Raw genomic sequence first — 15210 nt, 5'->3', positions numbered from 1 at the left:
ATAATTTTGTGGGGAATTCTGAGGTACTCTAGTGGAAGTGTGGGTAAAAACACATTTGTAAAGTAGAAGTGCTGAGATGAAGTCATTTCTTTCAAAGAAATAAAAATATAAGGAATACGGTTGTCCGTAGCTTCCAGAGCTTACACAAATGAGTCTGAGAGACCAGCAGGAACTAATGTTAAGCCTGAACATCATAAACTTTTAGTGTGGCCTCTAACAAAAATTGAGAGTTTGCTTCATTTTTCTCCCTGTTCTGTAACAGGTACAGTTAGTGAAATACCATAAGCAACACATAGTGCTTTTATCAAATGCTACCTGACTTACAAATAAAATTTTCAGCAAATAATTTAAGAAAATCTTGCATTTTAATAGCAGGAAGGTAATGAACAATTTGGGAATGCTTTAAAGAAAGAGTTGCTTAACATAAATAAATCCTAATAATCAACACCACGATTACAAATAAGCACATTTTTTTGGGTATTGTAATCTTTATTACAAAACAAGTATTTTATGTTGAGGTAATATTTCAAATGGTATTTGGCAAAAAATCAATTGAATCTTATATACAGAATTTTTCTCTGTAAAGGATTCAGTGAACAGTTTTTTTCTAGCATTGCACACAAACTGATTTTAGAAAAATAAAGCTAAAAAGTATCTATGTAAAGAGGAATTTCTTTCTCCCACTCTTCCCGACCCAGTTTTTCTTATCATCACCAGTGATCAGTAAGGTGATGTTTATGGGAGTTCTACAAAAAAAAAAATGGTGAATTGGTAAATTAATTGGGGGCAAAATACTTTCTTATCCAAAACAACTCACTGTGCCATAATTTCAAAGTGCTTTGGCAAACTAAGTATTTAATCCTATAGAATTTACTATTATTTATCCCAAGAATAGAATTCCCCAGTCTCCAATGAGGAAACCCTGTGCAACCTTCCAACTCCAGTGTCTTCTGCTGTGAAGCCCTCCCTCGTTCTCCAACCCATTGGTCACCCTTCTCAGTGCTCCCAGATAGATATCGTGTTCATAACTCTGTCTTGGCACTCACCATACTGGGTTGTAACAATTCTTGTTTCTCTTATACATATCCCTCTTTAACTCTGTAGCTTTGTGGATCTTTCTATAAGCTCCTAGGAGCAAGAAGCAAGTCTTAACCTGCTTTACATTTTCAACACCTAGCACAGTGCCTGGTACATCATGGACCCCCAGTTGCTTTATTTGTTAGGTTGATGAGTTAGGAACTATCTCAGCTGCGAAGTTATCATGCAGATCCTTTCTTGCTTCTAGCCTCTTGGATGTGTTCTGGTGTTACTCCACAGTGTTTAAACCGCTATGAAATGATGACACCCTAGAAACAAGTGTAATGTCCAGCAATTCCTTTCAGGAAAAAAATGGCATCTGGTTATTCTTTTGATCAACACATCAATAAATTATAGTTATCATGATACACTTTCAAGCCCCTAAGACTCCTTTATGTGACAGCTGCTTCTTAGGACAGCTGATGCTAATAGCCATCTTGGCAGTCATTATCATCTTGGTCCCCAATGGGTTTGTTGTGATAGGCATCAACTGTTAATTTCCGGCTCTCTATCTCAATGTTTTTCAACTGGCCATCTTCCTCACTGCTTGATTCGCTCTCCGTGGAGTTGCTGTCTTCTTTGGATCTGCTGCTGTCTTGAGAGTCACTGTCGTCTTCCTCAGACTGGCTTTCCTCGCTCTGACTCTCTGCTGAGGTGCTATGAGACTGCAGGCCCTCCTGGCTGGAGCTGTTCTCATCCTCGGGGGACTCCGGGCTTTCCTCTGAGAAGCTGAGGCTCTCACTGGATTCGCTGTCTGCTTGCTCCTCTCTGGATTCACTTTTTGAGTGGGAGAGTGTGTGCGAGCTGTCCTCCTCGCTGGAGTCACTGTCTTCCTGATCTTCTACATGACTAGGTGTGGGGTCCGGGTTGTCTCCTCTGGACTCACTCACCACCTCTTCCTGAGACTCACTGCTGTTCTCCCAAGATGGCAGGTTGCCCTCTTGGCTGGACTCACTGCTGGGGCTATCTACGTTTTGGCTGTCTTCCTGGGACATATTCTCCTTGCTGTCTTCTTGAGAGTCACCCTTGCTGTCTCTCCTGGGTTGGCCGAGGCCAGCATCTCTGGAGTTGCTGTTTTCTGTAGAGTCACTCTTGACTTCTTCCATTGTGTTGTTGTCATCAAATTCACCTCTATCATCTTCCTCTGAGATGCGAGACTTCCTAAAAATTTTCCTACTGGGATGCTCCAGCAATTGGCTGTCACCTGAATCTTGAGTGTTTGCTTGCTCACTGTTTTCTCCAGATTCTTTTGATTTCATGCCTGCACTGTTCATCCTGGAGTTTCCCCTTTCACTTCTGATGCTGTCTGGGTCATCACTCTGCATTCCCTCATCGTCAAACTCAGAGCCGTCTCCATGGCTGCTCTCCCCATCGCTGACACCTCCCACCCAGTGCTCTTCACTGTCACTCTCAGGCCTGCTGTCCACCTGGTCCTCATTGTCAAGTTCCCTGCTCTCACTGGTGGTATCCTGGGCACTGTCTTGCCCTTGTGGGGCACCCTCTTCACTGGATTGTATGGTGTCATCAGAGTCCTCATCACTTCCCAGTCTGGAGTTTCCTCCTTCTTGTCTGTCTTTGGGCCCTGGACCACTGTCATCATCGCCAAAGGTATCATCTCCACTGTCGTCTTCATCGTCATCTTTATCATCTCCTTCTTTTCCTGTGCTCCTGGAGAAGCCACCAGCTGGCCTATAAATGTATTGATCATCATCAGAGCCCAGGCCCTCCTCTGACTCAGTGCTGTCACTGGGGTCTTCATTTGCCTAGAATTTGGGGTTAACAGATATGGTCATTATTCCAGGAACTGATAGAGAAGGAGTTGTCTAGAGCCTGTCTAGTCTTTCTGCTTCCTTCGTCCTACGTCCCCTCCTCTAATGGTCAGTTGTACTGACCTCTATGGTCAGTTTTACTACTCAATAACATCTCCACCAGAGCTTAAACAGGAAGGAAGAGAAGTTGAAACTCAAGTGGTTCCATTTTATATAGGCACACTTTACTCAGTGCTAACATTTTCTCAAAAAGCTTTCTGGAAATCACATTTATGAAATTCAAATCATACTGTATATATAATTCCTTTTAAAAAACAAAAACAAAAACTCTTGGGCCGGGCACTGTGGCTCACACCCGTAATCCCAGCAATAGGAGGCCGAAGTGGGTGGATCACGAGGTCAAGAGGTCAAGACCATCCTGGCCAACATGGTGAAACCCCGTCTCTACTAAAAATACAAAAATTAGCCGGCCGTGGTGCCACACACCTGTAGTCCCAGCTACTCAGGAGGCTGAGGCAGGAGAATCACCCGAACCCAGGAGGCAGAGGTTACAGTGAGCTGAGATCGAGCCACTGCACTCCAGCCTGGTGACAGAGCTAGACTCCATCTCAAACAAACAAACAAACACAACAACAACAACAAAACCTCGTAGGTAATTGTTTGTGAATTAAAGAGTTGGTTTATAATGCTCATGCATGAAAGTGTTTGGTGTAAAACAGAGTTTTCAAAAATAGTGAGTGATCTTAAAATGACCCCAATTTTTTTTCATCTGGAGGGAAAAATATACTAGGACAGGAGGATAAAATCTTTAGCTAAAATGAAAATAAAATATTATAGTAAGGTATATACCTCACCCAAACCATGTTTCTACCTCATTGGTACAACCAGAAAGTTGCCTATAGATGATTCAGCTAGAAGACACCAGCTAGTGTGACCACCAAGGCAGCTTAGTGTTGAGTGGGAAGTCAGAGAGGTGAGCCCTGTAAGTAAAACAATTGGATGCACTGTACCAGTAAGGAAGGACAGTGAGTCTTCACACATTATGCTCCCAAAATATCTGCTCTCTTTACCATACCCTACAACAGAGCATAGCTGCTAGTTTTTTTGTTTGTTTGTTTGTTTAACATGTCCCAACTGATCAATGTCTGAGTGTGTAATTGGGAGTACTTGTGTATATGCTGTTGACCTCTCTTCCTAGCACTGGAGTTTGATGCTGGTATGGTGGAACTGAGCATGGGTTTAACCTGCCATACCTCGTTAACCCAACTCACAAGCAGGAACTGCAGGAATCACCATACTTCATTAACCCTTTCTCAAGCAGGGATTGCTACCGTAACTTGAGAGCTTAGAGACCCTTGAGGCAACAAATCACAAAGTCCCCAGCAAACAGCATTTCCCCAGTTCTATGCTTTTAAATTTCTAGAACGTTCCTTTGATAACCTCAAGTAAATAGGGATAAACAGGCTAATAATTCATCTTCCAACTCTGGCTAAGTGTAGAATGCAACATGGAATAAAGTTTTGGGGAGAAACCTGGCTCCGGGACTCTCTGGAGTCCCACAGGATTGAATTTGGTTAAAACAATAGCATAGCTAAGAAAGTAACAACACTTAGTCTTAGAAAAATGAAAAAGAATGCCAGCTTTAAGGGATATAAACTGAATCTGCCTTTCTCACTCCCAGAGCCCGGTCCCACAGATGGGACTATTTCTAAAGAGAAAGTCATTAATGAAGCAATTGTTTTACTTAAAGTTTCCTCAGGGCTCTCCTGTTCTGTCTTCAAGCAGGATCCTTGACACAGAGAAGTTCCCAGGCACTTCTTCACCTGATCTGAACTGCTCCCATTGTAAAAGCAACAGTTTAAGTTGATGAGTAAGTTTGACATAGTCAATGACCATTTGTGAGTGCATGTGTGTCTGTGTGTGTTTATTTTTTAACTAGAAGAGACATTTGGGGCCACAATGCCAGCAATCTAGCCTCAGTGATGAAAATAAGATGAATATCATGTCTGAATGTGAATTCTCCTTACTCATTTTTCTCTTTTTATTTTATGGGACTCTTTAGCCAGTATAACTCATAGTTAGAAAATATTATATTTAGAACTGTTGCCAGGTAATTTAATCTAACATCATTTCCTTCCATTCCTAAGTAGCCTAAAAAGTTAAGAAAGGTCTGTTTAATTACGTGTTCCTCTGAGTTAACTTTACTTCCTTCTGATGACTCACTGCTCTCCTGAAAGGGGAAAAATGTTTATTTTTCTTTTTAGTAATTCCTTAGGAAAGAAAAAAACATGATACACATCAATTGCTTCCAGTCTGGATTTACTACTTTCAAAATTGTAAAAGGCAACTGGAAGAGTGTTAAAGTTGCTTCATAAGATGTTTATGACAAAAGTAAATGAGATAGTTACCAAGGGAGGTGTTGGTGCCTGAGTCAAATGACCCTGCAAAAAAGGAAAGGAAGGAAAACAAATTACTCCCTCACAGATGGATTTCATTATTGTAATTATTTGCAATAATTTTAGGTGATTATTTTTAGTTTCTTGGTAGAGATCTTACATTTACATGAGTAATTAGTGAAATTTTATGATGAATAGTTCAAAAAGGAAGGTAAAATGACTAATGGCTTGAAAAGATCTTGAGATATAAGAGACCTAGATGATGTTTATATTTCTGATATTTCATTTACAGAAATAAATATGCTGTCTTTGAACCTGGCCATTCATACAACCTAGAGGAAATGTAATACATGAAAAGCAGCATTGAAACTCAGAATCCAGATTTAAGTCTCAATTAACTCACTGGTCTTGGTTTTAGCCCTGAGAACCAATCATCTTGGTGTTAGCACTGAAAGTCATGTGTTGCAGGAAACCCTTAAGTTCCAGGTAAACCAAGATGGTTGGTTACTCTATGTGAAGGCAGGCAATTCACTTCACGTGTCTGACCCCAGTTTCTTGTTCATAAATTAAGGAAATTAACACCCACTGTTCTTACCCCACAAGGTAGTTATGAGGGTGAAATCAGCTAATGCCTATGGAAGTATCTCGAAAACTGTTTATTCAACATGATATAAACTAAAGAAAAAATCCATTTGAGAACATCCACCATATAAAATTTAATAGTTAAAAAAACTGAATTGAGAAAGCCATTAAACCTTTCTCGAGTCATGTAACAGCCCTGGTTTTAAAAACAAATGCTAAGTCAGAAATTTAACTAGTCATACTTCTGATTTATTTCACTATCTTTAGTCTCATAAGCACTATAAGAATGCCTTAGCAACTTCTGGTACCCCTCCCCACTACTTCTCCCCCCTGCCCTTTGAGGAGGGCAAAGTCCTGTGTGGAACACCCAAGGCGCGAAGTAGAGCAGGGAGGAACTGCTATTGATATCTCTTCAACGTGCGTCTCAGTGGTGCTGGACTGGGGATATCTCCTTAGAGAAAGGAGCTATAATCACTCTGTCTTTGGCCTGCGACACTGCAGGCAGGCACAATGGCAGGCAGGCTGTGCTCCAGTCAATTATCATTTGGAATTAATGGGTGGAAGGGAGCAAGACATTGTTATTTTTCTCATGCCAAGGCTAGACTTGAGAACAGGGCATGTTTGTGTGTCTCTGGTTAAATGAGAGAGAGGATCTAGAGTGTCTGCTTTTAAATTAACCAGACTATGGATATCTCTGAAGAAAATTCATAACAAATACTGTGAAGTCTATTCCAGACTCAGGCATGGACAAGACCCCACCTCAGGTCGCTGACATTATCTGGCCACCACCAAAAGCACTGGGCCCAAGCTTTATCATATGTAAAAGCCAGTAGGAAACAAGGTAGTGAACAAAATGCTCTGATTTCACATAAGATTTTAACCCTTAGTGCCAATCTTGAGAATTTTCTGACCTCTTAGATCTGGCTCCTTCCTGAGAGGGAGTGACACTGGTTAAGAATGTGGATTCTGGAGCTAGAGTGAGTGACATAATATCAAAGTCTGGCTCTAACACTAACCACGTAACCTAGACAGATTGAGTTACTCTCTGTGGTCAGTTTTCTCATCTGTAAAGTGAGAATAAAACATAATGCCTAATTCACAGAGGTGTGAAAATTAAGAAAGTTAATATATGTAAAAGACTCAGAACTGTGCCTGGCAATGATTCTTGAGTTATTGAGAGTTAATAATTCTCAATACAATAACATGCCAGCAACATTAGCTCTCATTCCACAGACTGTAGTGTCCTCTCATTCTTCTTTCTTTTCTCACCTCCCACGACCTGACCTCTTGCCCACCAGATAACTCTTGTTAAAACAGATTTCAAGTCATAATATCTCCTGAAAACTCTTGGTTCATTGTCATGTATCCCCTGGTACTATTATACACATCCATTACAAGAAGAAAGCTAACAGAAAATATGCTTCCTTGCCAGAGTATACTACTAACTTGGAATCGCAGCATTATTTTCATGTATGAACTCTATAGTTTAGCTTATTAATATGCTCATGAAGTCACTAGCAGTTTCAACATTTGCAATGAAGTCCATTTGGTTATACTCATAATAAATTAAAATTAAAATATTTCAAAAAGTCATATTTCTACTCACCTTCCATTCTTCAGAACTCTCCGATTTATTATTTTGATACCTGGCTACCTAGAAAATTTAGTACACATGGTAAATCCAAAGAAAAATTTCTGAAGCAACAGTTATTAACACTTTTCATACATAGGAGTAAGGATAGTCAAATTTTAGGCTGCGTCGGAATCACCTGGAGGCCTTGTTAAAACACTGATTTCTCCGTGTTAGCCAGGATGGTCTCGATCTCCTGACCTCGTGATCCGCCCATCTCGGCCTCCCAAAGTGCTGGGATTACAGGCTTGAGCCACCGCGCCCGGCCCGTCTCTACTAAAAATACAAAAAACTAGCCGGGCGAGGTGGCGGGCGCCTGTAGTCCCAGCTACTCGGGAGGCTGAGGCAGGAGAATGGCGGGAACCCGGGAGGCGGAACTTGCAGTGAGCTGAGATCGTGCCACTGTACGGCCTGGGCAACAGAGCGAGACTCCGTCTCAAAAAAACAAACAAACAAACAACAACAACAACAAAAAAAACAAAAAAACACTGATTTCTGTTTCCTATCCCTAAAGAGTCTGGTTTAGCAGCTCTGAGGTAGGGTCCATGAATTTGGATTTCTAACAAGGTCCTGGTTGATGCTGATGCTGCTGGTTCCAGGATGACACTTTAAGAACCACTGCTTATAGGGAAGAAAAATATGAATGATATCTATATGAATGGCAACTGAACAGAATAAAAAACAACTTAAATGAAATTTCTTAAGAAAACAGCGTTCTAAGAAACTACTATTTTTACTGGACTGGAACATATACAGCCATCTTGGTTCATAGCCAATGAAAATCATGGAGTTTTAAGTATGAAAGGGTTTTTTCACATATCTCTACCCTAATACTTACTGGGAGAGCGCAGGATAATCCCCAAAGGAACGTGAGCAGGATGCTGATCTTCATAGTTGGGTGTGATACGTCTACCTGGAACGAAGAACATAGATGTTTCTCTCCATGTTAAAGAAATAAAATAGCTTCAACTTTTTAACAGTTTCTTCCTATTAAAAATTCATCCAAATGTCCATGAACTGAGGAATGGATAAATAAAATTTACTATATCTATAAAACAGAATGTTATTCAACCATAAAGAGGAATGAAGTACTGACACGTGCTACAGAGTGAGGGAACCTTGAGAACACTATGCTAAGTGAAAGAAGCCAGATAAAAAGGCCGCATTGGAATGCTTCTATTTACATGAAATGTCCAGAATAGGCAAAGCTACAGAGACAAAAAGTAGATTAGTGGTTGGGTGCCCAGAGCTTGTGCAGATGGGAGGTTGAGGGGTGACAGCTAATGGGTACAGGATTTCTTTTGGAGGTGATGAAACTGTTCCATGTATCGTAGTGAAGGTTGCACAACTCTGTGACTATACGGAAAACCACTGAGCTATACACTTCAAATTAGTGAAGTATGTGGTGTATAGATTACAACTCAAAAAAGTGGTTTTTAAAAACCTCACTCCTAAGAAATAAATTGAAAATGTTCCAATGAGGAGATCTACAAACACTAACACATAAAGTATGATAAATTGATGAAAAAGTAAAGAAAGAGGAATACAGAAATTTCCATCCATTCACTTTTACAATAATTACACAGCTTGGTATGGCAGAGCACCCCAGCAAATGTATTCTCCCTAAAAACTAAACTTATTGACACCAGTGATAGGTGGTGGGCATTTGTTTTTACACACACACAATGGCTTCTTCTAAGTCACGTTTATGACTAATGTCTACACAACATAGATTGTTTTCGCTTTTTTTTTTTAATCTACAAGAGATGCACTAGAGTAGGCTTCATATTACAACTTCAGAAAGTTCTTAATATCTACTGTGACACATTTAACCGTACATTATACATGATTATGCTAAATTATTTTTGCTGGCATTCACAGTACTGAAGGATTTGGGGAAGATTAGAGGTTTGGGATACACTTGTAAATCATGCTGAGAGAAACATGCCAAATCAAACTGCTTTTCTGAAGGGTAACTTCATTTCACACTTCAAGAACTGTTGCTTTGGAAAACACTTTGTTCTGTATTTAAAAATAGATGTACTAGATGCTAAAGTAAAAATTTATTGAAATGGTTTAAGGAACGCAATTTACTCTGCACTAGTAAGCCCTGGTAGCTGCCTTAGCATACTTGTCTGATGAACTTCCATATATTTCACAAATAATCCTGCAAGTTCATTTCACTTTTGTTGATTTGTTTCACTTCTTTAAATGTTAAATGTATACCGTGAAAGGAAAATAAAATCTTGGGACCCCAAACTCACTAAGCCAAAGGGAAAAGTCAACCTAGGAACTGGGTCACTCAGACCTGCTTCCCATTTTGTTCTTAAAAAGATAGCTACAAGGATAAAAGCTACATACCTCCCTCACAGTTTTCTCACAGGGAAATTCCTGTGGGCCCTGAGATCTTTACCCTAAGACAGTCTGGCTGAATTTCACCCTCACCATGTAAATTAACAGCTTACCTTCACAAGTTCAGGACAAAGGGCAGAACTGAAAGTCATTCCTCTTCTCACCTGAGACAGATGCATGTCTGACAGCTTCCTCTAGTCTATGTTTACTTTATCTTATGTAAAAACGCAGATTCACTGAGCATGAGACAAATGTATAATTGACTATTCCTCTACCCTTTCACATATAAAATCTGGGTTCAGTGAACACTAAACAAAGACTCAAAAGAATGCAACCACTTGCCTCTTTTATCTACCCATTATTTTTATCCCCTTCCTCTTTCTCCTATTGTCTGCTCTTTCCTCTTTAAATACTGAAGTCCCCAGACCCTCTTTGTAAAGGAACATTGACCATAGATGTTTCTGGTGGTTTTGTGTTCCTTTTTCCCAGGTGCATCCTCAATTTTGACAAGGTAAGTCTCCAAAAACTAATTGAGACTCAACTCAGTCATTTTCTTTGATTTGCAATAGTTTACTAGTGTAGCAACTCAGAAAACAATACTCCACAATGAAGGCCTCAGAAGCAAAAACTTCTCTCTAACCTTCCTCTGCCCTCCTATCTCTGGTCCCTCATTCTCCCCTGAGACTAACCATAGAAACTAGAATCCCTCTTCCCAAAGGCAGGTTGTAGAAACCAGAACCTCTTTTCCCCAAAGCCAGCAATAAAACCTGAAAATATTACCCTAAGTCCCCCTGTCTTTCTGTGTAACAACTGGCCATAAAGAAATTCTCTGACCCACCTAGTTTAATTGTAGGTCATAAGAACCCCATTCCAGAGAAGGTACTGTCCCATATCAAGAAGGAAGAAATGCTGCACAGAGAGGCCAAGAAGAATCTGGACAGGCCTGGCTGGGCCACCCGACTTGGTCTACTAGTATAAGGTTAAAACCTTTTTGTCCAATCATATTTCTACATGGCTGTCCATGTTTTGTTGGACATAAGCATAAAGATGGACAGTTTCTCCTGTATCTTCAGGTCTTTGTTCTGAAGGCTCCTGTGTCACATAAAAATAAATTTGTGTTCCTTTTCTTGTATTAATCTATCTTTTGTCAGTTGATTTTCAGCGAACCTTCAGAGGGTGAGGGGTAAGTTTTCCGTTGGCCCCTAAACTAATGATAGGAGTCAAAAGTCAAAGATTCTCAACCCTAAATGTATATTACTATCACCTGGGAAGGGTTTTAAACATGCCAATGCACAAATCCCATTCCAGGGCAATATATCCATTCACTTGGGTGGGCACAGGAATAGGTTTGTTTTTAAAGTTCCACAAGAGATTTTAACACTTGATCTAAGAAATAAAAATACCATAATTAGACAGGCATGGTGGCACGTGCCTGTAGTCCCAGCTAATCAGGAGGCTGAGTGGGGAGAATTATTTCAGCCAGGGAGGTTGAAGCTGCACTGAGCCATGATCGTGCCACTCCACTCCAGTTTGGGTGACAGAGGGAGATCTTGCCTCAAAAAAAAATTATATGTGTATGTATATATACACATATACATACACACATGTATATATGTATTGCATATATACACATGTATATATGTATTGCATATATATACATGTATGTATGTATTGCATATATATACATGTATGTATGTTTATGTGTATACATACATATATACGTATACTTGTATACATACATATATACACGTATACGTGTATACATACATATGTACATATGTATACACGTATACGTATATATGTATACACATATACATACATATGTATATATACACATATACATACACACATGTATATATATGCAATACATATATATGTGTATATATATGTATAACACTCAATAATGCCTGAATATGCTGAATATTATCTGAAACATTGGGTTCAAGAAGTCATTTAATCTTATTTTTAACATATTCAGGAAAATAATAGAAATCCTAAGATAAGGAGCCTGAACAGGCTTCTCATTTCTACCTTCACATAACTCAAACAACCTCTCCTGTATATTATAGGCATTATCTCTCCTCAGCATAGTTATTCTTAATTTGTGCTACTTTCTTTATTCTAATTCAGCATAGTGTATATCAGTCCTTATGTTTGATACTATCTTAGTTTCTTTTAAAAATCCTTCAATTAGTATCAACAAAGAAAAACATATGAAAATACTTAACTACACCAAAATCAAGCTTAATTTAATAGATGTTACTTCTCTTTAGATCCCACAATCAAGACTGTTTTTTAAATTTGTTAGGTTTATTTCTTCAGGAAAGCAAAATTTTCTCAAATATGATATTCTCAAAATAATCCTGTCAATGGTTTTAGCTTCACAGATCAAATGAAAATTAGATAGCTCACCATTTTAATTTTCAAAGTGAAATTTGAATAGGGTTATAATTTCATGATTCTCTGAAAACTAGCAATTGTTAGAGCCTTGACAGAAGGTTAATGACTATTGAATTATCTTGTATTTTCTTTAGCTTCTCTCATCTAAATAATTAGAAAATTGGGGATGCCATTGTGCATTTATTCTAAACCAATGAATGTTGTGTTTTTTCCCAAAGAAGCGCATGCCCCTAGTGCTCAAGTTTCTTAGGGATGGAAGATTCTAAAGCATAAGAAAGATGCCCTAACTTGCTCAGGATTCTAGAAATACTATTTAGCACTCTGACCTAAAGCAGTAATTTCCCAGATGCAAGTCTAGTAAACTAAAATAAAAGACACCCTAGAGTTCTGAAAGAGCTGATGTTGCCACCCAAAGAATATAGTCCAACCTTAAGCATTAAAGAAAGTCAGATCTTAAACCCCATATTAGGTTTGCATTTGGTATTTTTGATAAAAATAATTATAATTTTGTGAAGTGCTTTCCAAACAAGAGCTCCAAACTTTTTATAAATATTTTGGCTACTATTCAAAAAAGAGTAGAAGTAGATAGGCAGTAGCCCTATTCTGAATAGTAATTGTGAACCACAGCTACAAGTCTGCAATTAAAAGTCCAGAACTTTGAGTTCTTCTTCAATGATTGGCTAATGTTATTTCTACATTCCACGTGCTGTCATTCTACAGTGAGATGACGTAACAAAAGGAAATCAACAACCGGAGTTCCATCCCTTTGGAAGGCAGTGTATTAGAGAATTTCTGGCTTTTTGAATTGTTTTCATAGAGTCGAAAAGAGCCAAATGTTTAGAATGTGGAGAGGGAAACTAAAGTCAAGACTTCAGGTGTAGCCAAAACTTCTTTGGGCTCTTAAGTAAGGAAATTTGTTCTAGAATTTTCTCAAGGTTAAGATACATTTGTAAAATATATGTCTTCTTCTATCTAAACCAAAATGAAGGAAATAGGCCAAAGGAAGAAAATAAAGGTTTGAAAAGTCATAGGCTCTTTTTTCTTTTGGAAAACAATTCATCATATTAATTTGCTTTATTTGTGTTAATATTGTTATCTTCAAGAACACAACTGAATGAAACATTCATTCATTAGCAGTCAATAAATATTTATGAACATCCAATGTGCTAGACACTTTTCTAGGTGCTGAGTATACAGCAATTTGTAATAATAATAAAATAAGCTGGTTTCACAAAAATGAAATTACCCTGAATCCAACTAACTAGAACCTGCTAGAATTTGTTTTCTTATTACTCTTTGAAAATAGAGTCAAAGTTGGCCAGGATGTGAACTCTACCAGGAATCCAGAGAAACAAACAAACCAAAAAAAATTTCCAATTCTTCCTATTGTAAATGTCTTAAGGTCAATTACAATGAATCCAATATTATATGCTTTTAACCACAGGAAAATAACTCTGAGGTGCCCCCAAAATTAAATATAGATTTGGAAGGCCTCTAAGCATCTGAGGCACGTTGTTTTACATCACCATTTTCAGGTAGATAAGTGGACTAATACCCTTTAGAAAATAGTTTGTTCACATTTTTAAACAAGGTTAAAATAGGTTACTCAAGCCTCAGTTAAACAGAAAGTATGGTTAAGCACAAGTTACTGCTCTTAAGGAAGATAAGGTGCTGAAACACATGGACTCTTCCAAATGTCATACAGATGAAGAAGTACAGTAAACACAGTACATAAAAATACATATGGACAGGAACATATACACAAGTTCTCTACACTAAAAAATATTTTTAAATGCAATTATAACTAACATTTATTGAATTCTGACTGTATCCAAGGCATCATGCTAACGTGAATACACAGTTAAACAATACAAAAAATGTAATGATCACACCCTCAGTTATTTCAGTAGTTTAATCATCTTTTAGTTACTTATGCAGTTCATAAAAAATATTACTAGATGCTCCCTAGATGAATAACATTACATTTTCTAATTTAAAAAAATTATTTTGAAAGTCCTTCCATCCAGTTTAGATTTTTCTTCACAATCTTGTAGGCCATAAATATTCCCATATTCATGAAACCTAAATGTAAAAGTTTTGTATGTTTTGCTAATTAAAACTAAATTTCAAAAAGACCTTCCATCTGCCTCCTGTTCTATAAACTTTCCCTTTTAGAAGCATCATGCGGAGATCTAATTAAAGCATTACCAAGAAAAACACCTGGCTCTATTGACCTAACATGTCATTTTAATATCATTATTTACTGTGGCATAAACAACAGGCACAAAAATATGAACTGTTTTTACCCAAAGCACAGCTCTCCCATCTCTCTCTTCATGGTATAATGCATCAAACATGTATACATATTTAATATTTTCCAAACAACCAGCAAAAGTCATTTAAAAAAATTAAATGATATAAATGGCTTACCCTCCTTAGTTCACAAAGACTTTTTTCAAAAAGTCTCAAAAATCAGGTTGACGTTCTCACGGAAGAAATCTATGCCCAAAGAAGCCCCTCTTGTGTTGATATTCTGGACACTTCTCTGATGGTGCAGGAATTTAAACTCTGCTGCAGCTCTTCATAGCCAATCAACCTCAGCCTGGGGGTGACTGACATCACAAGGTGTCACCGGGACCCCGGTACACCCACACTTCCTCCAGCTGGCAGAGGCAGATTTTCCCTAAAAAGCTCTTGTGGTTCCCAAATGACTAGACTAGTTTCCATTAAATTGAAGATCTTCCCAAAGCTTTATTTTGATTTCTAAATATATGTCATTCACATTCAGGCAGGCTTATGAACATTATAAACAATGAAAATGTCTTCTACCCACCGACAGATCCCAGCAGACCCAAGGATGGGAAAGGCGGAGGCAGGGGTGGGTAGAAAGTTTCCTGTTAATGTACATTTCCAGGTTGTACATGGAGAAAGCTACTAAAATACTAGAGTTTCTTAAATTGTTGGTTTTGAGAATAAGGGGTTTTATTTCTTCCTTTTTCCTCTT

The 15210-nt window shown here is 38.3% G+C and overlaps 1 protein-coding gene across 1 annotated transcript; it reads right to left on the bottom strand.

The window, feature by feature from the left end:
* Positions 1-456: 456 nt before the first annotated feature.
* On the bottom strand, positions 457-14728 carry DMP1 (dentin matrix acidic phosphoprotein 1). The gene is made up of 5 exons (XM_007999196.3): positions 14637-14728; positions 8293-8367; positions 7431-7478; positions 5255-5287; positions 457-2840 (listed from the first exon to the last, which is right to left on the bottom strand). Exons 2-5 carry the CDS (start codon positions 8344-8346, stop codon positions 1503-1505), a joined length of 1473 nt encoding a protein of 490 aa, XP_007997387.3. The 5' UTR covers positions 8347-8367; positions 14637-14728; the 3' UTR covers positions 457-1502.
* Positions 14729-15210: the final 482 nt, after the last annotated feature.

Source organism: Chlorocebus sabaeus, chromosome 7, assembly GCF_047675955.1.
Source record: "Chlorocebus sabaeus isolate Y175 chromosome 7, mChlSab1.0.hap1, whole genome shotgun sequence".
In the NCBI taxonomy this organism is placed as follows: domain Eukaryota; kingdom Metazoa; phylum Chordata; class Mammalia; order Primates; family Cercopithecidae; genus Chlorocebus; species Chlorocebus sabaeus.
This window is presented reverse-complemented; position numbering and strand designations above follow the sequence as displayed.

Coding starts and splice junctions, on each gene's coding strand:
- DMP1 (XM_007999196.3), bottom strand. CDS start 8,346: ATGAAGATCAGCATCCTGCTCACGTTCCTTTGGGGATTATCCTGCGCT. Junction 7,479..8,292: donor GATTATCCTGCGCTCTCCCA/GTAAGTATTAGG, acceptor TAAATTTTCTAG/GTAGCCAGGTATCAAAATAA. Junction 2,841..5,254: donor AGGCACCAACACCTCCCTTG/GTAACTATCTCA, acceptor CCCAAATTCTAG/GCAAATGAAGACCCCAGTGA.